This window comes from Scyliorhinus torazame, chromosome 21 (assembly GCF_047496885.1).
Source record: "Scyliorhinus torazame isolate Kashiwa2021f chromosome 21, sScyTor2.1, whole genome shotgun sequence".
Classification (NCBI taxonomy): domain Eukaryota; kingdom Metazoa; phylum Chordata; class Chondrichthyes; order Carcharhiniformes; family Scyliorhinidae; genus Scyliorhinus; species Scyliorhinus torazame.
The window spans coordinates 61,089,986-61,116,896 of NC_092727.1; the positions used below are offsets into that span (position 1 = coordinate 61,089,986).

Here is a 26,911-nt window from a genome sequence, read left to right on the forward strand (position 1 = left end):
TACCTTCAAACAGCTGCTCCCAACCCAATCCACATTCCCCAGCTCCTGCCGAATTTTGGTATAGTTGGCCTTCCCCCAATTTAGCACTCTTCCTTTAGGACCACTCTTGTCTTTGTCCATGAGTATTCTAAAACTTACGGAATTGTGATCACTATTCCCAAAGTAGTCCCCGACTGAAACTTCAACCACGTGGCCGGGCTCATTCCCCAACACCAGGTCCAGTATGGCCCCTTCCCCAGTTGGACTATTTACAGACTGCTCTAGAAAACCCTCCTGGATGCTCCTTACAAATTCGGCTCCATCTAGACCTCTAATACTAAGTGTATCCCAGTCAATGTTGGGAAACTTAAAATCTCCTATCACCACCACCCTGTTGCTCCTACATCTTTCCATAATCTGTTTACATATTTGTACATCTATCTCATGCTCACTGTTGGGAGGTCTGTAGTACAGCCCCAACATTGTTGCCGCACCCTTCCTATTTCTGAGCTCTGCCCATATCGCCTCACTGCTCAAGTTCTCCATAGTGCTCTCCTTCAGCACAGCTGTGATATCCTCTCTGACCATTATCATAGATTATCATAGAATTTACAGTGCAGAAGGAGGCCATTCGGCCCATCGAGTCTGCACCGGCTCTTGGCAAGAGCACCCTACCCAAGGTCAACACCTCCACCCTATCCCCATAACCCAGTAACTCCACCCAACACTAAGGGCAATTTTGGACACTAAGGGCAATTTTATCATGGCCAATCCACCTAACCTGCACATCTTTGGACTGTGGGAGGAAACCGGAGCACCCGGAGGAAACCCACGCACACACGGGAAGGATGTGCAGACTCCGCACAGACAGTGACCCAAGCCGGAATCGAACCTGGGACCCTGGAGCTGTGAAGCAATTGTGCTATCCACAATGCTACCGTGCTGCCCTGTCTGGCGAACACCTCATTTACAGGCTTCACAAAGTTTGCCTTGAGGGTTGCGACCGCTGCCTCATACGTGGCCGCTTTCTCAATCATTACTGAGATTCGATGGCTCACCCGAGCGTGGAGGAGTCGCAGCTTGAGGGTTTCCATGGGTGACGTTGTGTAGGAGTCGAGGTAGGCCTCAAAGCATCGAAGTCAATGTTCGAATATCTCCTTGGCTTCGGAGGCGCGGGCGTCGAGTTCGAGCCTGTCTGGCTTTAGAACGCCTTCCATAATGCTGTCTATGACTAATAAATTGATATACCTTCAATTCACCGAGAGGCAGAGAAAGCGAGTGAACATTAGGCTTTATTAGTCATGAACTTGCCTAGCCAGTCGGTTGTACAGATGAATGCCGCCCACAGGCGGCTGGTCTATATATGGTCTGGTGAGGGCGGAGCCAAAGGGGGAGCCCACCGGGGTTACAGTACAGTACCTGGAAGCAGCACGTATTACCACTTCCAGGTGATAGGTTACAGTATCATGCATGCATTAGGTGTATACATTCACCCCCTGTTAAAAAATCAAGTCCAGCGGGGTTGACGTGGGGTCATTACATATTCAGTCTTTCTGGAGGCCGGATCGTTCTCTTCGACCTCCTCAGCTCTGGCGGTGCGGCGGGCACGGTTGTTGCAGGTGGTGACTCAAGGGGCGTTTTGTCTGGAGCTTGAGCCTCAGTCCGGCGTGTCGGAGACGGTTGGGGTGTGGGGATAGGCAGGGGGGTGATGGGTGGTGGCAGTGTCGGTGCGGGACAATACAGGAGACCCAGGGGAGCGTACGGGGTGTTGGGGGTGGCGGCGCGTTGGTAGGGGAACCAGCTGGCGCCAGGTCTCGCAGAGAGACCGTATCTTGCCATCTGTCCTGATGCACGATGTAGGCGTACTGGGGGTTGGCGTGGAGCAGCTGGACCCTCTCAACCAGGAGGTCGGTCTTATGGCTCCTAATGCGCCTCTGGAGAAGGACAGGTCCCGGAGTTGTCAGCCAAGAAGCGAGACCCCGGAGATGGACTTCCTGGGGAAGATAAACAACTGATCGTGAGGGGTCTCGTTCGTGGCTGTGCAGAGGAGTGATCTGATGGAGTGGAGGGCGTCGGGGAGGATCTCCTGCCAGCGGGGGATCGGGAGACTTCTAGACCTGAGGGCCAGAAGAACGGCCTTCCATATCGTCGCATTCTCCCTCTCCACCTGCCCGTTTCCCTGCGGGTTATAGCTCGTCGTCCTGCTCGAGGCGATGCCTTTGCTGAGCAGGTGCTGACGTAGCTCATCGCTCATGAACAATGTGCCCCGGTCGCTGTGGACGTACGCAGGGAAACTGAACAGCGTGAAGATGCTGTGCAGTGCCTTTATTACAGTGGCCGAGGTCATGTCGGGGCAGGGGACAGCGAAGGGGAAGCAGGAGTACTCATCGATGACGGTGAGGAAGTATACATTACGGTTGATGGAGCGGAGGGGCCCTTTGAAGTCAATGCTTAGGCGCTCAAAGGGCCGGAAGGCCTTTACCAGACAGGCCTTGTCTGGCCGGTAGAAGTGCGGTTTGCACTCCGCGCAGACTTGGCAGTCCCTGGTCATTGCCTTGACCTCCTCGGTGGAGAAGGGCAGATTACGGGCCTTAATGAAGTGGGTAAGCTGGGTGACAGAGGTCATTGTGGATAGCCCAAAGTTGGTCATCTTGTGCGCTGGCGCATGTGCCGCGGGACAGGGCACCCCAGGACGATACTTGATATCGTAATTGTAGGTGGAGAGTTCGATCCTCCACCTCAAGAGTTTGTCATTTTTTACTTTGCCCCGTTGTGCGTTGTCAAACATGAAGGTGACCGACCGCTGGTCGGTGACGAGGGTGATCCTCCTACCAGCTAGGTAGTGCCTCCAGTGCCGCATGGCTTCCACTATGGCTTGTGCTTCCTTCTTGACCGAGGGGTGTTGAATTTCGGAAGCGTGTAGGGTCCTAGGGAAGAATGCTACTGGCCTGAGTGTGGTGGCAAGTGCGACGTCTGACGCCTCGCTCTCTACCTGAAAGGGGACGGACTCATCCACCACGTGCATTGCGGCCTTGGTGATGTCGGCCTTGATGCGGCTGAAGGCCGAGCAGGCCTCATCCGTCAGGGGAAAACTGGTGGTTTGAATAAGTGGGCGGGCTTTGTCCGCATAATTGGGGACCCACTGGGCGTAGTATGAGAACAGCCCCAGGCATTGTTTTAGAGCCTTGAGGCTGTGGGGAGGGGGGGGGGGGGGGGGAGTTCTGTGAGGGGGCGCATATGGTCGGGGTCGGGCCCTAGGACTCCGTTCTCCACGACGTAGCCAAGGATGGCCAGTCGGGTAGTATGGAAGACACACTTTTCTTTATTGTATGTAAGATTGAGGGATTGGGTGGCCTGGAGGAATCTCTGAAGGTTGGCGTCATGGTCCTGCTGATCATGGCCACAGATGGTCACATTATCCAAGTACGAGTATGTAGCCCGCAAACCGTACTGGTCCACCATTCGGTCCATCGTTCTCTGAAAGACCGAGACCCCGTTAGTGACGCCGAAGGGGACTCTGAGGAAGTGGAAGAGTTGGCCGGCTGCTTCAAAGGCAGTGTAGTGGCGCTCTTCCGGGCGGATTGGGAGCTGATGGTAGGCCGACTTCAGATTGACGGTTGAGAACACATGGTACTGCGCGATCTGGTTGACCATCTCCGCTATGCGGGGGAGGGGGTACGCATCCAGTTGCATGAACCGGTTAATTGTCTGGCTGTAGTCCACAACCATCCGATTCTTTTCCCCGTTCCGGACGACCACCACTTGTGCTCTCCAGGGGCTGTTGCTGGCTTCGATGATCCCTTCACTCAACAGTCGCTGGACCTCCGACTTGATAAACGTCATGTCTAGCGAACTGTATCGCCTGCTCCTGGTGGCGATGGGTTTACAGTCAGGAGTGAGGTTCGCAAAGAATGAAGGGGGGGAGCCCTTGAGGGTCGCGAGGCTGCACACCGTGAGGGGGGGCAAGGGTCCGCCAAACTGTAAGGTCAGGCTTCGGTGATTACATTGAAAGTCCAATCCAAGCAGTAGGGGGGCGCAGAGGTTGGGGAGGACATAGAGATTAAATCGAGCGTACTCTGCGCCTTGCATCGCGGGATTGGCGATACAGTGCCCCAGGATCTGAACCGAATGGGAGCCGGAGGCAAGGGAGATTGTTTGGGAAGCTGGGTAGGTGTGGAGGGAGCAGCGCCTTACCGTGTCGGGGTGGACAAAGCTCTCGAAAAGACGGGGGTCTTGTGCCCGTTGACCCAGACGACCATCATGGAGTTCTTCAGCTGTTTCGGCTGCGACTGGTCGAGAGTGACTGCGCCCAGCTGCGGGTAGCCTGTGTGGTCGGTGGAATCACAAGATGGCGGCCCCCATGAGTCGCACATGTCGGGCTGGGGCGAAGATGGCTGCCCTCATCGGTCGCACGTGTTGGTCGGTGCTGGAGCCGGCGGCCAAGGTGGAGTCCTCCATGAGTCGCACGTGTCGGGCGGTGTTGGGGCCAGCGACCAAGATGGCGGCCCCCATGAGTCGCACAATGCTGATGACACATCTGACGGGGCCGTTCCGGGCAGGCACGGAGCCACATTGCGGGGTCTGTGGGTCTGTGGGGCTGTGAGTCCATGGGTCGGGCCTGGTGCTTTTTCGATTTCTGAGCCTTAGGTCGGCCCAGACAGACTCTAGCGTAGTCCCCCTTTTTCCAACAGTCGCTGCACGTCGCTGTGCGGGCTGGGCAATGCTGCCGGGGGTGTTGGCCCTGGCCGCAGAAGTAGCACTGGGCTGGCAGCCATGCGGCGCAGGCCTGCTCCGTAGTCGGGTCCGACGGGAGCATCCAAGAGGGGTTCGCCAGGCCCACGGGGAATGCACTGAGGTTCTGGTAGGCCACCTCTAGCGAGGTAGCTAGCTTTACCAACCAACCCCAGGAACAGCCTTCCCATAATTTTCAACCTCATGGTGTGAGCTTCAGAAATGGCTCCCTTCGCCTCTCCTTGCCGATTCCTTCTACCCTTCTATGAGATAGGCCACTACCCTGCACCCACCCTCTGCCCCCATCCCCACTCATGGTTTGTGCTCTTTTTCCCGTTCAGTCATTGTGTCCCGATGACTGGCTGTCTCCCCCACCCTTCACTGACACAGTGCCTGTCCTCCAGGGCCACCCGCAGTACATGCCCCTGCAGTGATGTCCTGAAACTGAGATGACTGACCTCCAACCACCACAACTGTCTTCCTTTGTGCCAGGTATGACTCCAACCAATGGAGGGTTTTTCCCTTTATTCCTATTTACTCCAGTTTTGCTAGGGCTCCTTGATGCCACACTTGGTAAAATGCTGCCTTGATGTCAAGGGCAGTCACTCGCACCTCACCTCACCATTCAGCTCTTTTGTCCATGTTTGAACCAAGGTTGTCATGAAGTCAGGAGCTGAGTGACTCTGGCGGAACCCAAACTGAGTGTCAGCAAGCAGGTTATTGCTGAGTAAGTGCTGCTTGATAGCACTGTTAAAGACTCCTGCCATCACTTTGCTGATGATCAGAAGATGACAGGTGGGATGGTAATTGGCTGGGTTGCATTTGTCCTGTTTCTTGTGGACAGGACATACCTGGGCAACCTTCGGCATTGCTGGGTAGATGCCAGTGTTGTAGCTGTACTGGAACAGCTTGGCTAGGGGTGCGGCAAATTCTGGAGCAGAAATACTACTGTCGAAATGTTATCAGGGTCAATAGCCTTTGCAGTATCCAGTGCCTTCAGCCATTTCTTGATATCATGTGGAGTGAACCAAATTAGTTGAAGACTGACATCAGTGATGCTGGGAACTTCTGGAGGAGGCAGAGATGGATCATCCACTCGGCACTTCTGGCGAAAATTATTGTTCAGACAATTCTTCAGCCTTGTCTTTTGCACTGATGTGCTGGGCTCCTCCATCATTAAGGATAGGGAGTTGTGGACAGTGTGGAAGGATGTTACAAGTTACAGAGGGACATAGATAAGCTGCAGCGCTGGGCTGAGAGGTGGCAAATGGAGTTTCATGCAGAAAAGTGTGAGGTGATTCATTTTGGAAGGAATAACAGGAAGACAGAGTACTGGGCTAATGGTAAGATTCTTGGCAGTGTGGATGAGCAGAGAGATCTCGGTGTCCATGTACATAGATCCCTGAAAGTTGCCACCCAGGTTGAGAGGGTTGTTAAGAAGGCGTACGGTGGGTTAACCTTTATTGGTAGAGGGATTGAGTTTCGGAGCCGTGAGGTCAAGTTGCAGCTGTACAAAACTCTGGTGCTGCCGCATTTGAGTATTGCGTGCAATTCTGGTCGCCGCATTGTAGGAAGGATGTGGAAGCATTGGAAAGGGTGCAGAGGAGATTTACCAGGATGTTGCCTGGTATGGAGGGAAGATCTAATGAGGGAAGGCTGAGGGACTTGAGGCTGTTTTCGTTGGAGAGAAGAAGGTTAAGAGGTGACTTAATTGAGGCATACAAAATCATCAGAGGATTAGTTAGGGTGGACAGTGAGAGTCTTTTTCCTCGGATGGTGATGTCTAGCACGAGGGGACATAGCTTTAAATTGAGAAGAGATAGATATAGGACAGATGTCAGAGGTAGGTTCTTTACTCAGAGAGTAGTAAGGGCGTGGAATGCCCTGCCTGCCACAGTAGTGGACTCGCCAACACTAAGGGCATTCAAATCGTCATTGGATAGACATATGGACGATAAGGGAATAGTGTCGGTGGGCTTTAGAGTGGTTTCACAGGTCGGCGCAACATCGAGGGCCGAAGGGCCTGTACTGCGCTGTAATGTTCTATGTTCTATTTGTGGAATCTCCTCCTCCAGTGAGTTATTTAATTGTCCATCACCATGGCCCAGAGAAGAAGGGCCATAGTTAATATTAGTTCATACTAGTTAATATTATTTGATATTAAAAGGATCAATTTAACTTAAAGAGGTAAGACATGGCAGCAGAGCTCCAAGTCTGCTCCTCTTGCTTCATGTGGGAGACCAGGACCGTTTCCATTTCCTCGGACGAGCATGTGTGCAGGAAGTGTCTCCAGCTGAAGCTCTTGAAAGCCTGTGTTTCAGAGCTGGAGCGGTGGCTGGGGACACCGTGGAGCATTCGCGAGTTGGAGATTATCGTGGATGGCTCATATAGAGAGGTGGTCACACCGCAGGCACGGGCGACCACCAGGCAAAGTAAGAGAGCTAGGCTGACAGTGTAGGAATCCCCTGTGGCCATTCCCCTGCAAAACAGATCTACGCTTTGGATACTGTTGAGGGGAATGACCTCTCAAGGGAAAGCAGCAACAGCTAAACTTGTTGCACCATGGTTGGTCCTGATGCAGAGGGGAGGAGTAAAAAGTGTGGGAATGCAATAGTTACAGGGGATTCAAATGTAAGGGGAATCGATAGTTGTTTCTATGGCTACCAGGATGGTATGTGGCCTCCCTGGTGCTAGGGTTAAGGATGTCTCGGAGTGGTTACAGAACATTCTGGAGAGGGAGGGTGAACATCCAGTGGTCGAGGTAAACATTGGTATAAATGACAAAGGTTAAAAAAGGATGAGATCCTAAAAGCAAAATATATATATATTTCATTTAGAGGACCCAATTACTTATTCCAATGAAGGGGCAATTTAGTGTGGCCAATCCCATCTTGCACATCTTTGGGTTGTGGGGGTGAGACCCACGCAGACCCGGGGAGATTGTGCAAACTCCACACGGGGCCAGGATCTAATCCAGGTCCTTGGCGCCATGAGGCAACAATGCTAACCACTGTGCCACCATATCGCCCTTCTAAAAGCAGAATATGGAAATTAGGAAGAATGTTAAGAAGTCGAGCCTCGTAAGTAGTGATCTCAGGATTACTACCAGTGCTATGTGCTAGTCAGAGTAGAAATAGCAAGAGATTTCAGATGGCAGAAGAGATGGCATGAGGGGGAGAATTTTAGTATCCTAGGACATTGGAACCGGTTCTGGGTGAGTTGGGACCTGTACAAACTGGATGGGTTACACCTGGACAGGACCAGGACTGATGTCCTTGTGGGGTGGGGGGGGGGGGGGGGGTTACTTGTTAAGAGTGGTTAGAGGTTTAAACTAATATGGAAGGGGATGGGAACCTATGTACGGATTCAGAGCAGGGGGAATCAAGAACAAGAGAAAAAGATAGCACGGAGAATAAGAAAAGTGATAGGCAGAGAAATCAAGTGCCTGTATCAGATGATGACACTGCAAAAAATAGTAGGGATGGGGCAAGAAATATTAAAAGGACTAGCCTTAAGGTTTTGTTCCTGAATGCTCGGAGAATTTGAAATAAAATGGATGAATTAGTTGCGCCGATAGATTTAAAGGGATATGATATAGTTGGGATTACGGAGCCATGGCTCCAATGTGACCAAGGATGGGAACTAAACATTGAGGGCTATCCCGTTTTTAGGAAGGACTGACAGAAAGGGAAAGGTGGTGGAGTTGCATTTTTGATTAAAGAAAATATTGATACAATATTGAGGAAAGATATTCGCACGGATGAAGTGGAATCTGTATGGGGTGAGTTTAGAAACACCATGGGGCAAAAAGCATTGATGGGGTGGTATACAGACCACCAAACTGCAGTGGTAATGTTGGGAATAGCATTAGGCAGGTAATCAGAGATGCATGTGATAAAGGAACATCTGTGATTATGGGTGACTTTAATCTGCATATAGGTTGGAAGAGTTAAAGTAGTCACGGTACAAAAGAGGAGGAATTTCTGGATTGTAAACGGGATGATTTTCTGGACCAGTATGTTGAGGAACAAACAAGGGAACAGACCATCTTGCACTGGGTGTTGTGCAATGAGAAAGGATTAGTTGTCACTCTAGCTTTGAGAGATCCCTTGGGGATGAGTGACCATAATATGGTAGAATTCTTTATCATGGTGGATAGTGAGGCAGTTGATTCTGAGACCAGGGTCCTGAATCTCAATAACGGTAACTATGAGGCATGCGTTGGCTATGATGGACTGGAAAACATTACTGAAAGGAAGGACAGTGTCAGGCAATGGCAGGCATTCAACAAATGAATAGGTGAACTCCAAAAGTTGTTTATTCCTATTTGGCGCGAGAGTAGAAATGGAACTGTGACCAAGGAGCTTACAAGGGAAATTAGAGATAGTATTAGATTCAAAGAATTGGTATACAAATTAGCGAGAAAAAGCAACAGACCTGAGGATTGGGAACAGTTTAAAATTCAGAAAAGGCAGACCGAGGGATTGAGTAAAAAGAGGAAAATACCATTTGAAAGTAAACTAGCGGGTAACAAAAAAAATTGACTGTAAATGTTTCTATAGGTATGCAAGGAGAAAAAGATTGGTAAAATCTTTTGTAGGCCCCTTACAGTCAGTAACGGGGGAATTCATAGCAGGGAACAAAGAAATGCTTGAGAAACTAAATTTGTACTTTGCTTCTGTCTTCACAAAGGAAGACTTTATAATAATAATCTTTATTAGTAGGCTTACATTAACACTGCAATGAAGTTACTGTGAAAATCCCCTAGTCGCCACATTACGGCTCCTGTTCAGGTACACTGAGGGAGAATTCAGAATGTCCAATTCACCTAACAAGCATATTTTCCGAGACTTGATTAATGCAGCAGAAGTTCTGTAGAAACACAAGTTTTACTGAGGAGTTAAAAGGAAATTAGTATTAGTAAAGAAATGGTTTTGGGGAAATTAATGGGATTGAAGGCGGACAAATCTCCAGGACCTGATAATCTTTATCCCACTTAAGGAAGTGGCCCTAGAAATAGTGGATCCATTAGTGGTCATTTTACAAAATTCTTAGGATTCTGTAATGATTCCTACAGATTGGAGGTTAGTGAATGTAACCCTCTTATTCAAAAAGGGAGGGAGAGAGAAAACAGGGAACAATAGACCAGTGAGCCTAACATCGGTAGTAGGGAAGTTGCTGAAGCCCAATGTCAAGGATTTCATACCACAGCATTTGGAAAGCAGTGGTGTAATCAGACAGTCAGCATTCATTTTCATGGAAAATCATGCTTGACAAACCTACTAGAATTCTTTGAAGATGCAATTAGTAGAGTTAACCATGGACAACTGGTGGATGAGGTTTATTTAGAATTTCAAAAGGCTTTCGGCAAGGTCTCACATATCATATTAATATGTAAAATTAAAGCACATGGGATTACGGATAGTGTCTTGAGATGGAAAGAAAGCTGGTTAGCAGACAGGAAACAAAAAGTTCTTTGTCTGATTGGCAGATAGTGACTAGTGGGATACCACAGGGATCAGTGCTCGGACCCCAACTCTTCACATTATATATCAATGATTTGGACGAGGGAACTAAATGTATTATCTGCAAATTTGCCGATGATACAAAGTTGGGTGGGAGGGTGAGCTGTGAGGAGGATGCAGAGATGCTTCAGCAGGATTTGGACAGGCTGAGTGAGTAGGCACATGCATGACAGATGCAGTATAATGCGGATAAATATGAGGTTATCTGCTTCGGTAGCAAAAATAGGAAGACTATTATTATTATTTGAATGGGTGTAAATTGAGAGGTGGATACTCAGCGAGACATTGGTGTCCTTGTGCATCAGTCCAAGTATATCAGGCAGTAAAGAAGGCAAATGGTAGGTTGGCCTTCATTGCAAGAGGATTTGAGTATAGGAGTAGAGATGTTTTGCTGCATTTGTACAGGGCATTGGTGAGGCCACACCTGGAGTATTAGGTGCAATTTTGATGTCCTTATCTGAGGAAGGATATTCTTTCTATGGAGGGAGTGCAGCGAAGGTTTACCAGGCTGATTCCTGGATGGCGGGACTGTCATATGAGGAGAGACTAGGTCGGTTAGGATTATATTCATTTGAGTTTCGAAGAATGAGAAGGGATCTCATAGAAACTTACAAAATTCTAACAGGATTAGACAGGGTAGATTCAGAAAGAATGTTGCCGATGAAGGGGTGTCCAGAAGTAGGAGTAATAGTTTGAGGATAAAGGGTAAACCTTTTAGGACTGAGGTGAGGAGAAATGTCTTCACCCAGAGACTGGTGAATCTGTGGAATTCGCTACCACAGAAAGTAGTTGAGACCAAAACATTGTGTAATTTCAAGAAGGAATTAAGGTCTAGCTTTTGGGGCTAAAGGGATCAAGGGATTGGGGGGGGGAGGGGGAGGGGGGAAATCGCAGTATTGAACTTGATGATCAGCCATGATCACAATGAATGGTGGAGTAGGCTCCAAGGGCTGAACGGCCTCCTCCTGCTTCTATTTTCTCTGTTTTTATATGCTGCCTCTTGTGTATGCCACTGTACCAGTCTTTTTGGATGCCACTGTACCAATGCTCTTTGCATATACCACTGTCCCGTGTGATTGTATCTTACTAGTGGAAATACAAATGCACCAATCATTAAAGACTGCACCTCAGGTTATTACAGGTTACTGTTTAAAAACATAAACAAACCAAGCACCAGGGCCGGTCAAGGACAGTAGTGGGAACTTGTGCATGGAGTCAGAAGAAATAGGAGGCGTTGAATGAATACATTTCTTCAGTGTTCACAAAGGAGAGGGGCCATGTTTTTGAGGATGAGAGTGTGATTCAGGCGGGTAGGCTGGAGGAGGTAGATGTTCTGAGGAAGGATGTATTAGCAATTTTGAAACACCTGAGGGTCGACAAGTCCCCTGGGCCAGATGGGATATATCCAAGGATTCTTTGGGAGGCAAGGGATGAGATTGCAGAGCCTTTGGCTTTGATCTATGGGTCCTCACTGTCCACCCGGATAGTGCCAGAGGACTGGAGAGTGGCGAATGTTGTTCCTCTGTTCAAGAGAGGGAATAGGAATGACCCTGGTAATTATAGGCCAGTTAGTCTTACTTCGGTGGTCGGTAAGATAATGGAAAAGGTCCTGAAGGATAGGATTTATGACCATTTGGAAAGATGCAGCTTAATCCGGGATAGTCAACACGGATTCGTGAACGGTAGGTCTTGCCTCACAAATTTGATTGAATTCTTTGAGGAGGTAACTAAGTGTGTAGATGAAGGTAGAGCAGTTGATGTCATATACATGGATTTTAGTAAGGTGTTTGATAAGGTTCCCCATGGTCGGCTCATGAAGAAAGTAAGGAGGTGTGGGATAAAGGGAAATTTGGCCAATTGGATAAGTAACTGGCTATCACATAGAAGACAGAGGGTTGTGGTGGATGGAAACTTTTCAGACTGGAGACCAGTTACCAGCAGTGTACCACAGGGATCAGTGCTCGGTCCTCTGCTATTTTTGATTTTTATCAATGACTTGGAGGAGGGGGCTGAAGGGTGGGTCAGTAAATTTGCTGATGACACCAAGATTGGTTGAGTAGTGGATGAGGTGGAGGGCTGATGTAGGCTGCAAAGAGACATTGATAGGAGGCAGAGCTGGGCCAAAAAATGGCAGACTGAGTTTAACCCTGATAAGTGCGAGCCGATTCATTTTGGTAGAAAAAATTTGAATGCGGATTACAGGGTCAACGGCAGAGTTCTGAGGAATGTGGAGGAACAGAGAGATCTTGGGGTTCATGTCCACAGATCTCTGAAGGTTGCCACTCAAGTGGATAGAGCTGTGAAGAAGGCTTATAGCGTGTTTGCGTTTATTAACAGGGGGCTTGAGTTTAAGAGCCGCGCGGTTATGCTGCAACTATACATGACCCTGGTGTGACCACATTTGGAGTATTGTGTGCAATTCTGGTCACCTCATTATAGGAAGGATGTGGAAGCATTGGAAAGGGTGCAAAGGAGATTTACCAGGGTGCTGCCTGGTTTGCAGGATAGGTCTTCTGAGGAAAGGTTGAGGGAGCTAGGGCTTTTCTCTTTGGAGCGGAGGAGGATGAGAGGTGACTTATTGGAGGTTTATAAGATAATGAGGGGGATAGATAGAATGGATGTTCAGAGACTATTTCCTTGGGTGGATGTAGCTGTTACAAGGGGGCATAACTATAAGATTCAGGGTGGGAGATCTAGGAGGGATGTCCGGGGTAGGTTCTTTACTCAGAGAGTGGTTCGGGTGTGGAATGGACTGCCTGCTGTGATAGTAGAGTCGGACACTTTAGGAACTTTCAAGCAGTTATTGGATAGGCACATGGAGCACACCAGAATGACAGGGAGTGGGATAGCTTGATCTTGGTTTCAGCCAATGCTCGGCACAACATCGAGGGCTGAAGGATCTGTTGTGTGCTGTACTGTTCTATGTTCAAGCACCAGACTTGATTTCTAGAAGAACAGAATTGAAAAGTAGGGAAGTTATGCTAAACCGGTGTTGAACATTTGTTTGACCACACTTGGAGAACTGTGTGTAATTCTGGTCACCATTTTATAAAGAGGATGTAGAGATACTGAAGAGGCACACACAGTACCTATCAGACTGTCTGTCCACGAAAAAGGCTGAGATGTAATAATAATAAGGTTTGAGGTTATGAAAATTTTAATCAAATGGATTTAGAGAGAATGTTTCCTTTTGTCTGTAAGAGCAGAAGAGGTCAGCAGTGTAAGATAGTCATCAGGAAATCCAATTGGGAATTCAGAAGAAATCTATTTACCCAGAGGATGCTGAGAGTATGGAACTCATGAGCACAGAAAGTGGATGAAGTTAGTAACATAGATGCATTTAAGAAGGGGACAAGTATGCGAGGGAGAAGGGAATAGAGCGTTACAGTGATAGTTTAGATGAGAACAGGTGAGAGGCTGGAGTGGGACATACACACCAGCTGGATGGCCTGTTTCTGTGCTGTATATCCTGTGCAATTCTATATGCTCAGCCAAGAGGTGATGCTTCATCACGGTTAAATCAAGGCATTGGCTCTGAATTATTGAACTATGTGAGGCATTGCAGCTGCGCTTTGTTCCTTTTATCAAACAGGTGGGAACATTCCACACGGTCAGGAAGCCCAGCTCATGGACTCCTAACTTCCAGAGGGTGAATCCCCTTTCACCCCCCCCCCCCCCCCCCCCCAAACCATGTCCCACAGAATTTTCTTTGTTAACCTTAGCTCCCTCTCACTAATGTGGAGAAATCAGAGACCTAGAAGCAATTTGATAATGGGGTGGAGTGGGGAGGGTACTGGACCCCCTCTCCCCAGGGAAGAGGGGGGAACAGAACACCCTCTCCCTAAGCTGGGGGAAACACCCTCTCGTCCAGCTTCCCAGGCTGAGAGGGGGCGGTAAACACCCTCTCCCCAGGATAGGGGGGGGGGCGGGGGGGGGGGGGGGGGGAAGAGCAGAACATCCTCTCCCCAGGGTGGACGGGACAGAACACCCTCTCCCGGGGTGGGGGGGGGGGGGGGGGGAGAGAGAAAACACCCTCTCCCGGGGTGGACGGGGGGGGGGGAAACAGAACACCCTCTCCCGGGGTGGAGGCAGAGAATACCCTCTCCCCACGGTGGAGGGGTCGGGGGGGAAACACCCTCTCCCCAGGGTGGAGGGGGTCGGGGGGGAACACCCTCTCCCCAGGGTGGTGGGGGGGGGGGAGAACACCCTCTCCCCAGGGTGGAGAACACCCGCTCCCCAGGGTGGAGGGGGACGACGACGACACCCTCTCCCGAGGGTGGAGGGGGGGCGAACACCCTCTCCCCAGGGTGGAGGGGGGGGCAAACACCCTCTCCCCAGAGTGGATGGGGGGGGGGGAAACACCCTCTCCCCAGGGTGGAGGGGGGGGAACACCCTCTCCCCTGGGTGGGGGGGGGGGGAGAAACACCCTCTCCCCAGGGTGGGGGGGGGGTGGGGGAGAAACACCCTCTCCCCAGGGTGGAGGGGGGGGAGAACACCCTCTCCCCAGGGTGGAGGGGGGGGGGAGAACACCCTCTCCCCAGGGTGGAGGGGGGGGGGAAAACAAACACCCTCTCCCCAGGGTGGAGGGGGGGGAAACAAACACCCTCTCCCCAGGGTGGAGGGGGGGGTGGAAACACCCTCTCCCCAGGGTGGAGGGGGAGGGGGGGAAAACACCCTCTCCCCAGGGTGGAGGGGGGGGGGAAAACACCCTCTCCCCAGGGTGGAGGGGGGGGGGGGAGAACACCCTCTCCCCAGGGTGGAGGGGGGGGAGAACACCCTCTCCCCAGGGTGGAGGGGGGGGAAACACCCTCTCCCCAGGGTGGAGGGGGGAGAACACCCTCTCCCCAGGGTGGAGGGGGGGGGGGAGAACACCCTCTCCTCAGGGTGGAGGGGGGGGGGGAACACCCTCTCCCCAGGGTGGAGGGGGCTGGACATAACACCCTCTCCCGGGGTGGAGGGGGGGACAGAACACCCTTTCCAGGGGTGGAGGGGTACAGGACAGAACCCTTTCCCCAGGGTGGAGGGGGGCGTGTCAGAACACCCTCTCCTGGGGTGGGGGGGGGGATCATCAGGACCGAACACCCCCTCCCGGGGCGGAGGGGAGGTGACAGAACACCCTCTCCCAGGGTGGGGGCTGAGGGGGAACAGAACACCCTCTCCCGGGGTGGGGGGTGAGGGGGAACAGAACACCCTCTCCCCAGGGTGGGAGGGGGGACAGAACACCCTCTCCCCAGGGTGGAGGGAGACAGGACAGAACACCCTCCCCGAGGTGGAGGGGGGGACAGAACACCCTCACTCCAGGGTGGAGGGGGGACAGAACACACTCTCCCCAGGGTGGAGGGGGGGATAGAACACCCTCTCCCCAGGGTGGAGGGGGGGGTATAGAACAACCTCCCCGGGGTGGAGGGGGACAGGACAGAACACCCTCTCCTGGGGTAGAGGGGGACAGGACATCCTCTCCCCAGGGTGGACGGGGGGGACAGAACATCCTCTCCCGGGTGGAGGGGGACAGAACACCCTCTCCCGGGGTGGAGGACAGAACACCCTCTCCCGGGGTGGAGGGGGACAGAACACCCTCTCCCGGGGTGGAGGGGGACAGAACACCCTCCCCGGGGTGGAGGGGCACAGAACACCCTCTCCCGGGGTGGAGGGGGGGGGGGGGACAGAATACCCTCCCCGGGGGGGGGGGGGGACAGAACACCCTCTCCCGGGGTGGAGGGGGACAGAACACCCTCCCCGGGGTGTAGGGGGACAGAACACCCTCTCCCGGGGTGGAGGGGGCCAGAACACCCTCTCCCGGGGTGGAGGGGGCCAGAACACCCTCTCCCGGGGTGGAGGGGGACAGAACACCCTCCCCGGAGTGGAGGGGGACAGAACACCCTCTCCCGGGGTGGACGACAGAACACCCTCTTCCGGGGTGGAGGCAGAGAACACCCTCTCCCAGGGTGGAGGGGGGGCAGAGAATACCCTCTCCCCACGGTGGAGGGAGTCGGGGGGGAACACCCTCTCACCAGGGTGGAGGGGGGGAGAACACCCTCTCCCCAGGGTGGGGGGGGGGGAGAACACCCTCTCCCCAGGGTGGGGGGGGGAGAACACCCTCTCCCCAGGGTGGGGGGGGGGGGAGAACACCCTCTCCCCAGGGTGGGGGGGGAGAACACCCTCTCCCCAGGGTGGGGGGGGGGGGAGAACACCCTCTCCCCAGGGTGGAGAACACCCTCTCCCCAGGGTGGAGGGGGAGGGGGGAGAGAACACCCTCTCCCCAGGGTGGAGGGGGACGACGACGACACCCTCTCCCCAGGGTGGAGGGGAGGCAAACACCCTCTCCCCGGGGTGGAGGGGGGGGGGGCAAACACCCTCTCCCCAGAGTGGATGGTGGGGGGGAACACCCTCTCCCCAGAGTGGATGGTGGGGGGAATGCCCTCTCCCCAGGGTGGAGGGGGGGGAATGCCCTCTCCCCAGGGTGGAGGGGGGGGGGGGGATGCCCTCTCCCGAGGGTGGGGGGGGGTAGAAACACCCTCGCCCCAGGGTGGGGGGGGTGGGGGAGAAACACCTTCTCCCCAGGGTGGAGGTGGGGGGGGGGAAACAAACACCCTCTCCCCAGGGTGGAGGGGGGGGGGGAAACACCCTCTCCCCAGGGTGGGGGGGGGGGGGAGAACACCCTCTCCCCAGGGCGGAGGGGGGGGAGAACACCCTCTCCCCAGGGTGGAGGGGGAGGAGAACACCCTCTCCCCAGGGTGGAGGGGGGGGGGGAACACCCTCTCCCCAAGGTGGAGGGGGGGGGGGAGAACACCCTCTCCTCAGGGTGGAGGGGGGGGGGGAACACCCTCTCCCCAAGGTGGAGGGGGGGGGGGGAGAACACCCTCTCCTCAGGGTGGAGGGGAGAACACCCTCTCCCCAGGGCGGAGGGGGGTGGGAGAACACCCTCTCCTAGGGTGGAGGGGGGGGGAGAACACCCTCTCCCCAGGGTGGAGGGGGGGGGGGAGAACACCCTCTCCCCAGGGTGGAGGGGGGGGGGGAGAACACCCTCTCCTCAGGGTGGAGGGGAACACCCTCTCCCCAGGGTGGAGGGGGGGGGGAACACCCTCTCCCCAGGGTGGAGGGGGGGGGAACACCCTCTCCCCAGGGTGGAGGGGGGGGGAACACCCTCTCCCCAGGGTGGAGGGGGGGGGACAGAACACCCTCTCCCGGGGTGGGGGGTGAGGGGGAACAGAACACCCTCTCCCCAGGGTGGGAGGGGGGACAGGACAGAACACCCTCCCCGAGGTGGAGGGGGGGACAGAACACCCTCACTCCAGGGTGGAGGGGGGGACAGAACACCCTCTCCCCAGGGTGGAGTAAAGAACAACCTCCCCAGGGTGGAGGGGGACAGGGCAGAACACCCTCTCCCCAGGGTGGAGGGGGGGTCAGAACACCCTCTCCTGGGGTGGAGGGAGACAGGACAGAACACCCTCTCCCCAGGGTGGAGGGGGACAGGACAGAACACCCTCTCCTGGGGTAGAGGGGGACAGGACATCCTCTCCCCAGGGTGGACGGGGGGGACAGAACACCCTCTCCCGGGATGGAGGGGGACAGAACACCCTCTCCCGGGGTGGAGGGGGACAGAACACCCTCTCCCGGGGTGGAGGACAGAACACCCTCTCCCGGGGTAGAGGGGGACAGAACACCCTCTCCCAGGGTGGAGGGGGACAGAACACCCTCTCCCAGGGTTGAGGGGGACAGAACACCTTCTCCCGGGGTGGAGGGGGACAGAACACCTTCTCCCGGGGTGGAGGACAGAACACCCTCTCCCAGGGTGGAGGGGGACAGAACACCTTCTCCCGGGGTGGAGGACAGAACACCCTCTCCCAGGGTGGAGGGGGACAGAACACCTTCTCCCGGGGTGGAGGACAGAACACCCTCTCCCAGGGTGGAGGGGGACAGAACACCCTCCCCGGGGTAGAGCGTGACAGAACACCCTCCCTGGGGTAGAGCGGGACAGAACACCCTCTCCCGGGGGGAGGGGGACAGAACACCCTCTCCCGGGGGGAGGGGGACAGAACACCCTCTCCCAGGGTGGAAGGGGACAGAACACCCTCTCCCAGGGTGGAAGGGGACAGAACACCCTCTCCCAGGGTGGAAGGGGACAGAACACCCTCTCCCGGGGTGGAGCACACAGAATACCCTCCCCGGGGTGGAGGGGGGGGGGGGGGGACAGAACACCCTCTCCCAGGGTGGAGGGGGACAGAACACCCTCTCCCAGGGTGGAAGGGGACAGAACACCCTCTCCCAGGGTGGAAGGGGACAGAACACCCTCTCCCAGGGTGGAAGGGGACAGAACACCCTCTCCCGGGGTGGAGCACACAGAATACCCTCCCCGGGGTGGGGGGGACAGAACACCCTCTCCCGGGGGGAGGGGGACAGAACACCCTCTCCCGGGGTGGAGGGGGGGGGGAACAGAACACCCTCTCCCAGGGTGGAGGGGGGGGGGGGAACAGAACACCCTCTCCCGGGGGGAGGTGGGGGGTCTCTCACCCGCTTCAAATCCCTCTCCACGGAGGCTCTTAGCCTCATTCATGCGGAAATGCCAAACTGAAGCTCTGCCTGCAGAGGAAATGGTCCCTCCCGGTCCAGGTGAGGGGCGGGGCGGCTCGCAGGTATTTCCTGTCACAATAGTTGTACCTGGCTGAGAGAAAGCAGCTTCTCCGGGACTGAGCCCAACCCCGCCTTAACATGATAGAATCCAGCCTTAAATTCGACCCCAAGAGGGATGTAAGTCTCGAGATTGGTTTTTATTCCTCCTTTCCACCCTCTCTAACCCCCCCCCCCCCCCCCTCCTCTTTCCGCCATGTTCCGGGTATAAATTCAAACTCTACATGTTAATTTTTAACAGAGACCTTCAGTAGCTAAATGTTAACCAGGTTTGGGATGGTTGAACTTCGTATTGTGGAGCTCGCTGAGGATCGAGGACTTTTCTTGACTTGAGTTTGTGTTGACATTGGACGAGACACAAGTTTAACAAAAATGGTTCAAATAGGCAGTGGCACAGGTCTGGTGCTGTAAGGAACAGTGTGGGGAACCCCCAGCTCCAGGTCACTTTGTCTTATTTCCTATTTTATGTGGTGTAAGCGCTCAACTCGGCGATGGCAAGTTTAAAAGTTTTCTTCCAGATGATGCACTCAGCTGGGAGACTTTTTAAAATGAATTTGGAATCCTGTTCTAAAGAGAGTTGGGGCAGGTGTTATGGTGGCCAAACTGTCTAACTGGGATTTGATTAGAATCCACAGGTAACTGATATTCTCTCACTATGTTACAATCATTGGTTCTGATCTGGAGAAATCATTTTTGAGAACGTGGAGCTGGCTATTTACTTAGCCTTGGATCAGTTGGTAGAAGGTTTGCTTCTTGAGTCAGAAGATTCCCATGCCAGAGACTTGAGCACAAAATGTAGGCTGACACTCCCAGTACTGAGGAAACTCCACACTCTTACCGCCTTTCAGATGAGATGTTAAACCAAATACTGTCTGCCTCAAAGATGTGCAGGTTAGGTGGCGTTATGGGAATAGGGTGGGGTAGTGGGCCGAGGTAGAATGCTCCTTTGGAGGGTCGGCACAGACTCAATGCGCTGAATGGCCTCCTGCACTGTAGGGATTCAATGATTAATATAAAAGAAACCATGGCACTATGCGAGCAAGCGAGTCTTCCTGGTGGTCTAGTTATTATTTACCCCATAACCAGTATCACTGAAATGGATGATCTGGTCAGTGTAACATTGCTGTTTATCGGTTTGGCTGCCATGTTTGCTACATCACAATGATGATTCTCTTTCTAAAGTAGAACATAGTGGTTGTGAAAGGTGCTGTACACGTCATGTAGAAACAGAAACCTCTGAGTGAGGTATGTTATTGAGTCACAGTGTATGACGTTATGAATGAGTAATTGTGACCAGCAGCCAAGCCTGTGCCAGTCTCTTCTCTGGAGCGTAGTGTCCATAACCTGCTATCGGTGTGGAATCTGCTCTGCATTGCAACTAGATATAAAATTCCATTATTCCACTAGTTAATGTTACAGGAAACTCTCTGACTGATCATAGTTTAGTTAATCCCACTATTACTCATTGTAAAAGATGGACAGAATCTCCAATTATACCATTCTGTTCATCAGGTCCAGTGGCTATGGAATGATAAATGTGGTATAGAGTGCTGGGTTTATAATAACAGCTGTATTCCACCTCCTGCTGTACCCTTTGATATTGGAGGACTCTGGTTGAAGTTTGTGAACCAGGGGGATTGTCTTTTGTGTGTTATCACCATTTGGTACAGATTTAGCAGTCACTGACGGTATCCAGTCACAGGTGTGGTTTATTGGCATGTGTCTCTTCAGAACGTGATCTGTAGTTGACATTGCTCCGAGAGGGTGAGGCAGGCTGCTCTGACTGTTTCAAATGATAACCTCTGTTACATAAAGGTAAAGGTTTTGAGTGTGGGAGCCCTGGCCGTCACTTCTTGTTGCTTAGTACCTGGTAGTGATGTGTTCTGGGTAACATTTCCCAAATAATGAGCTCCTGTGACTGCTGATTGGGCGGGAAACCATAATGGCGGATATTGAGAGTGTGACAGATTTTTGGGGGATATCCAGGTTTGTAATGCTTGAAAGAAAGTAATTGTGAGAGGGCCGTCTCATTTTGGTGTTATGTTTTGTTAGCTGCTCTTGATGATGGATAGCGATGACATGTGTAACCCATCCTGGAAAGGATGCTGCTTTGCACTTTTTGCTCAGAATCAGTATCTGAAATCTTTTGTTCAGAAGCTTGACTACTGTGAGCCCCTGGGTTACACTGTTTCTATTATTTGGAATACAAGGTAAAGGACACGGTTGAAGCTGAAATAGAGTCAGAGGTGTGATGAAGCACAGAATTCTTAACTTTAAAAGCATGGAGATTTCGGAAAGGAGGGGAAGACAGAGTGAGGTGGTGAATCATGGATTTTAAGGATCTGGGAAGGGAGGGGTTGAGTTACAGGAAAGGTGAAGGATAGAGAAACTGTAGCACAGTGGTTAGCACTGCTGCTTCACAGCGCCACTATCCTAGGTTTGATTCCCAGCTTGGGTCACTGCCTGGGCGGAGTCTACACGTTCTCCCCGTGACTGTGTGGGTTTCCTCCGGGTGCTCCGATTTCCTCCCACAGTCCCGAAAGACATGCTGTTAGATAATTTGGACATTCTGAATTCTCCCTTGGTGTATCCGAACAGGCGCTGGAATGTGGCGACTAGGGGCTTTTCACAGTAACTTCATGGCAGTGTTAATATAAGCCTGACAATAAAGATTATTATTATTAGAGGGTTTGAAACCTAATAAGGAACAAGAAAAATGTTTTTCATTATATCCAACGTGTCGCAACAAAGCTATGCTCACTGAATTAAGTATTTTGTTTTAAATATAGGGAACATAACAGCCTATTTGTGCACAGCAGGATCCCATAGACACTAATAATAATAATCTTTATTGTCACAAGTAGGCTTACATTAAAACTGCAATGAAAATCTCCTAGTTGCCACATTCCGACGCCTGTTCGGGTACACAGGGAGAATTCAGAATGTCCCAATTCACCTAACAGCATGGCTGTTCATGGAACCTTCTGTGGTGCTTGAGGTTGACAACAGCATTGTGGGATTTCTGTGTCCTCTGGTGTGAGCTTTACTGTTTGCTTGTGTCATTGTTTTGATCGCTACAACCTACAAATTCTCAGATCATAGAATAGAATTACAGAATTCCTACAGTGCAGAAGGAGGCCATTCGGCCCAGCGGGTCTGCACCATCCCGCACCCTACCTACGCCCAATCCCCATACCTCACCTAACCTTTGAACACTTAACGGGCAATTTAACATGGCCAATCCACCTAATCTGCATATCTTTGGCCTGTCAGAGGAAACCGGAGCACCCAGAGGAAATCCTCACACAGTCACCCAAGGCCAGAATTGAACCTAGGTTCCTGGCAGTGTGAGGTAGCAGTGCTAACCACTGTGTCACCGTGCTGCCCAGATGTGTTTCTTCATTTTGCCATTCCACTTTTCTCATGTCTATATTCTATCTCATTGCTAATGCTGTGCTTTAGGGTATATTCTGTCCATCTCCACTTTGGTCCAGAGCTGCTGTCTCACATCAATGCCTGCTCTTAAATTGTTATTATTTGCATGTTGGTTTTTCATTGAGTCTTTAAGAAAGAAAGAAAGAAAGAAAAGAAAAGAAAATTACAGCACAGGAACAGGATCTTCGGCCCTGCCAGCCTGCGCCGATCCAGATCCTTTATCTAAACCTGTCTTCTATTTTCCAAGGATCTACTTCCCTCTGTTCCCCGCCCATTCATATATCTGTCTAGATGCATCTTAAATGATGCTATCGTGCCCGCCTCTACCACCTCCGCTGGCAAGGCGTTCCAGGCACCCAACACCCTCTCCGTAATAAACTTTCCACGCAAATCTCCCTTAAACTTTTCCCCTCTCACCTTGAAATCGTGACCCCTTGTAATTGACACCCCCACTCTTGGAAAAAGCTTGTTGCTATCCACCCTGCCCATACCTCTCATAATTTTGTAGACCGCAATCAGGTACCACCTCAATCTCCGTCTTTCCAACGAAAACAATCCTAATCTACTCAACTTTTCTTCATAGCTAGCACCCTCCATACCAGGCAACATCCTGGTAAACCTCCTCTGCACCCTCTCTAAAGCATCCACATCCTTCTGGTAATGTGGCGACCAGAACTGCACGCAGTATTCCAAATGTGGCCTAACCAAAGTCCTATACAACTGTAAAAACCACTTAAATCCAAGTGGTTATAAAATCATAGAATTTACAGTGCAGAAGGAGGCCATTCGGCCCATCGAGTCTGTACTGGCTCTTGGAAAGAGCACCCTACCCAAGCCCACACCTCTACCCCATCCCCATAACCCATAGAACAGCACAGAACAGGCCCTTCGGCGCTCGATGTTGTGCCGAGCTTTGTCCGAAACCAAGATCAAGCTATCCCACTCCCTGTCGTTCTGGTGTGCTCCATGTACCTATCCAATAACTGCTTGAAAGTTCCTAAAGTGTCCGACTCCACTATCACAGCGGGCAGTCCATTCCACTATCACAGCAGGCAGTCCATTCCACACTCTAACCACTCTCTGAGTAAAGAACCTACCTCGGACACCCCTCCTATATCTCTTACCCCGAACCTTATAGTTATGCCCCCTTGTAACAGCTACATCCACCCGAGGAAATAGTCTCTGAACGTCCACTCTACCTATCCCCCTCATCATCTTTATAAACCTCTATTAAGTTGCCTCTCATCCTCCTTCGCTCCAATGAGAAAAGCCCTAGCTCCCTCAACCTTTCCTCATAAGACCTACCCTCCAATCCAGGCAGCATCCTGGTAAATCTCCTTTGCACCCTTTCCAATGCTCCCACATCCTTCCTATAATGAGGTGACCAGAACTCCACACAATACTCCAAATGTGGTCTCACCAGGGTCCTGTACAGTTGCAGCATAACCCCACAGCTCTTAACTCCAGCATCCTGTTAATAAACGCTAACACACTGTAGGCTTCTTTACGGCGCTATCCAGTAGCCCCACCCAACACTAAGGGCAATTTTGGACACTTAAGGGCAATTTAGCATGGCCAATCCACCTAACCTGCACATCTTTGGACTAGTGGTTAGTGAAGAAACTGTAGGAATCCAGGACCAATCTTTAAGTAACCTGTCAACATGCCACTCCTCAACTTCACAAACACCCACTGCTTTCTATCATTCAGCCAGTTCCCATCACTCAAGAGGTAGTAGAAACCGTAAAGTTTATGAACAAGAATATTCCTGTGCGTTAGCATCTCCCATCCTGTGAATGATCTTGGCTTTTCTTGTTATAGCTATTTTCAAAGTATTGAAGCCATTTATTGTTATTTTCTGTCCTTCTTTAGTCTGTCCTCACTCCTCCCCTGTGAATTGATGAGTCAGATGTTGTACTGGGATGGTTACGCTGTTGACGCCCAGTGGTTTTCCTGGGTTGGTTTGCATCATTGTAAATTTGTTGCAGTTATTTTGAGAGTGCGGGGGAAGGTTACATTTAGTTGAATTAAAATGAGTAACCAGCTACTTTTGGACAAGGACTGGGAATTGCGCTCTGTTCCATAGAAGAAGCATAGTATTCCTAATCGGCTGAATGGCCTCCTTGGAATCTGCACTGACCCCTGAAAGAGTACCCTACTTAGGTTCACTCCCCCTACCCGCCCACCCCGTAACCCCACCTAACCACATTTTTGGACACTAAGGGGCAACTTGGTATGCCAATCCACCTAACCTGCACATCTTTGGACTGTGGGAGGAAACTGGAGGAAACCCAAGCAGACAGTGGGAGAACATGCAAACATCACACAGGCAGTAACCCAAAGCCGGAATTGAACCCTGATCCCTGGTGCTGTGAGGCAGCAGTTCCACCTACTGTGCCACCATGCTGCTTTTATAACAAGCATTTAAAAAACAGAGGCAATATTTTGTCTTTTCCTTCTTTGAATGGACTGGTCAGGGCCCACTTGCTGCTGCTCAGGTTGGTTTACAGGTCCCCAGGTCAATGAATTCAGGTCCACAGCCAAATTGTCATGAACAGTGGTAAAAATTATTTTTTATTTGTGTCACAAATAGGTTTACATTAACACTGCAATAAAGTTACTGTGAAAATCCAATAGTTGCAACATTCTGGCACCTGTTCGGGTGCACTGAGGGGAGAATTCAGAATGTCCAATTCCCCTAACAAGCACGTCCTTCGGGACTTGTGGGAGGGAACCGGAGCACCTGGAGGAAACCCACGCAGACATAGGGAGAATGTGCAGACACCGCACAGACACTGATTCAAGCAGGAATCAAACCCACGTCCCTGGTGCTGTGATGCAACAGTGCTAACCACTGTGCTATCTTACCGCCCATAAGAATGAAGGCACTGCTGAGATTCAAACTCCGGACATGCGCTTTAGCCATCTAAGCCACTGCACATTCCTCTAGTCCTCTGTAGAGAGGATGGGTAATGAATGCCAGAACCTTTGCTATTTTTACCCTTGTTTTCAAAGCTGTCAAGAGGCAAAATGGTTTATTTTTTTGTTTCCAATTAAGGTGCAATCTAGAGTGGCGAATTCACCTACCCTGTACATCTTTGGGTTGTGGAGGTGAGACCCATGCAGACATGGGGAGAATGTGCAAACTCCACACGCAGTGGTTTATCTTTTTAAAGTTTCTAAACCCTCTGACTATTTTGTCTCGTTATGCTTATTACATTCAATATTTCACTCTGCTCCCCCTTAACTACATCGAGTCATAGAGGTTCACAGTATAAAAACAGGCCCTTTGGCCCAACTTGTCCATGCCCCCAGTTTTTACCACTAAACTAGTTTGAATTGCCTGCATTTGGCCCATATCCTCTAGACCCATCTTTCCCACATAGCTGTTTAAATGCCTTTTTAAAAGCCTCCGCTAGTGTGCCAGCATGCGGCTCGCCTTCTCCCCATACTTGTATTGCACCCCCTTTGCCCTGCGCAGTTGCCCTACCGCCCTCCCCGTTGTCAGCCTGTCAAATTGCCCCTGCAACTTTTTCCTCCTCGCCAATCCGTCCACGGTGGGCACCCTCGAATATTCCCTGTCCACCTCCACTATCTTGCTCACTAGACGGTCATGTTCCGCCCTCCTTTCCTTATTCGCACGAACCATAAATGAGAATTTCTCCCCGGACCACTGCCTTCAATGCTTCTCAAAAAATGCCCGCCGACACCTCCCCATTCTGATTGAACTCCACATAATCCCTAATCGCCAACCGCACCTTTTCACAAAAACCTCCATCCGCCAGCAACCCCTAGTCAAACCTCTACCCCGGTCTCTGCTCCCGTCCCATACTGAACCGAATATCCAGCCAGTGGGGTGCATGGTCCGAGATAACTATCCCCGCATACTCTGCCCCCTCCACCCCAATCAAAATCTCCCGACTCACTACAAAGTAATCAATCCTCGAATACACCTTATAGACATGTGAAAAGAAGGAATACACCCCCCAGGGTTCTGATAGTGCCCTGGATCCACCATACCCATCCTCTCCATAAACCCCCCCCCCCCAGCTCCCTTGCCATTTGTACCCTACCCATTGACCTGGGGCTCGATCTATCCACCATCGGCTCCAAGACATAGTTAAAATCTCCCGTGATCAACTGGTACGTGGCCGAATCTGGGACTGCTGCCAGCAACCCCCTCATAAAACCCACATCATCCCAATTTGGGGCATAATACACATTTACCAACAATACCGGTGTCCCTTCCAATACCCCACTCACAATCACATATCTCCCACCTGGATCCCTCACATCCTTTACACTCTCGAATCCCATTTTTATTGCTCATTAAAATCGCCATACCCCTCGATTTTGAATCAAACCCCCGAGTGAAAAACCTGCCCAACCCACCTAACCTGGTCCTTCACATGGAGGTGTGTCTCCTCTCGTTTCAGATACTCATCACCTTCTGTGAAAAAATTGCCCCTCTGGACCCTTTTGTATCTCTCCCCTCTCACCTTAAACCTATGCCCTCTAGATTTCGACTCCCCATCTTTGGGAAAAGATGTTGACTATCTACCTTATCTATGCCCCTCATTATTTTATAGACCTCTATAAGATCACCTAAGCCT

The 26,911-nt window shown here is 51.6% G+C and overlaps 1 protein-coding gene across 1 annotated transcript in view; it reads left to right on the forward strand.

Moving 5' to 3' along the window:
- Positions 1-18,842: 18,842 nt before the first annotated feature.
- The window catches only part of LOC140398312 (suppressor of tumorigenicity 14 protein homolog), a 141,272-nt gene continuing 133,203 nt past the window's right edge, over positions 18,843-26,911 (forward strand). The window contains exon 1 of the mRNA XM_072486861.1: positions 18,843-18,983. Within this exon, the coding sequence (XP_072342962.1) occupies positions 18,945-18,983 (39 nt within the window). The 5' untranslated portion in view covers positions 18,843-18,944. The remainder of the gene's footprint in view (positions 18,984-26,911) is intronic.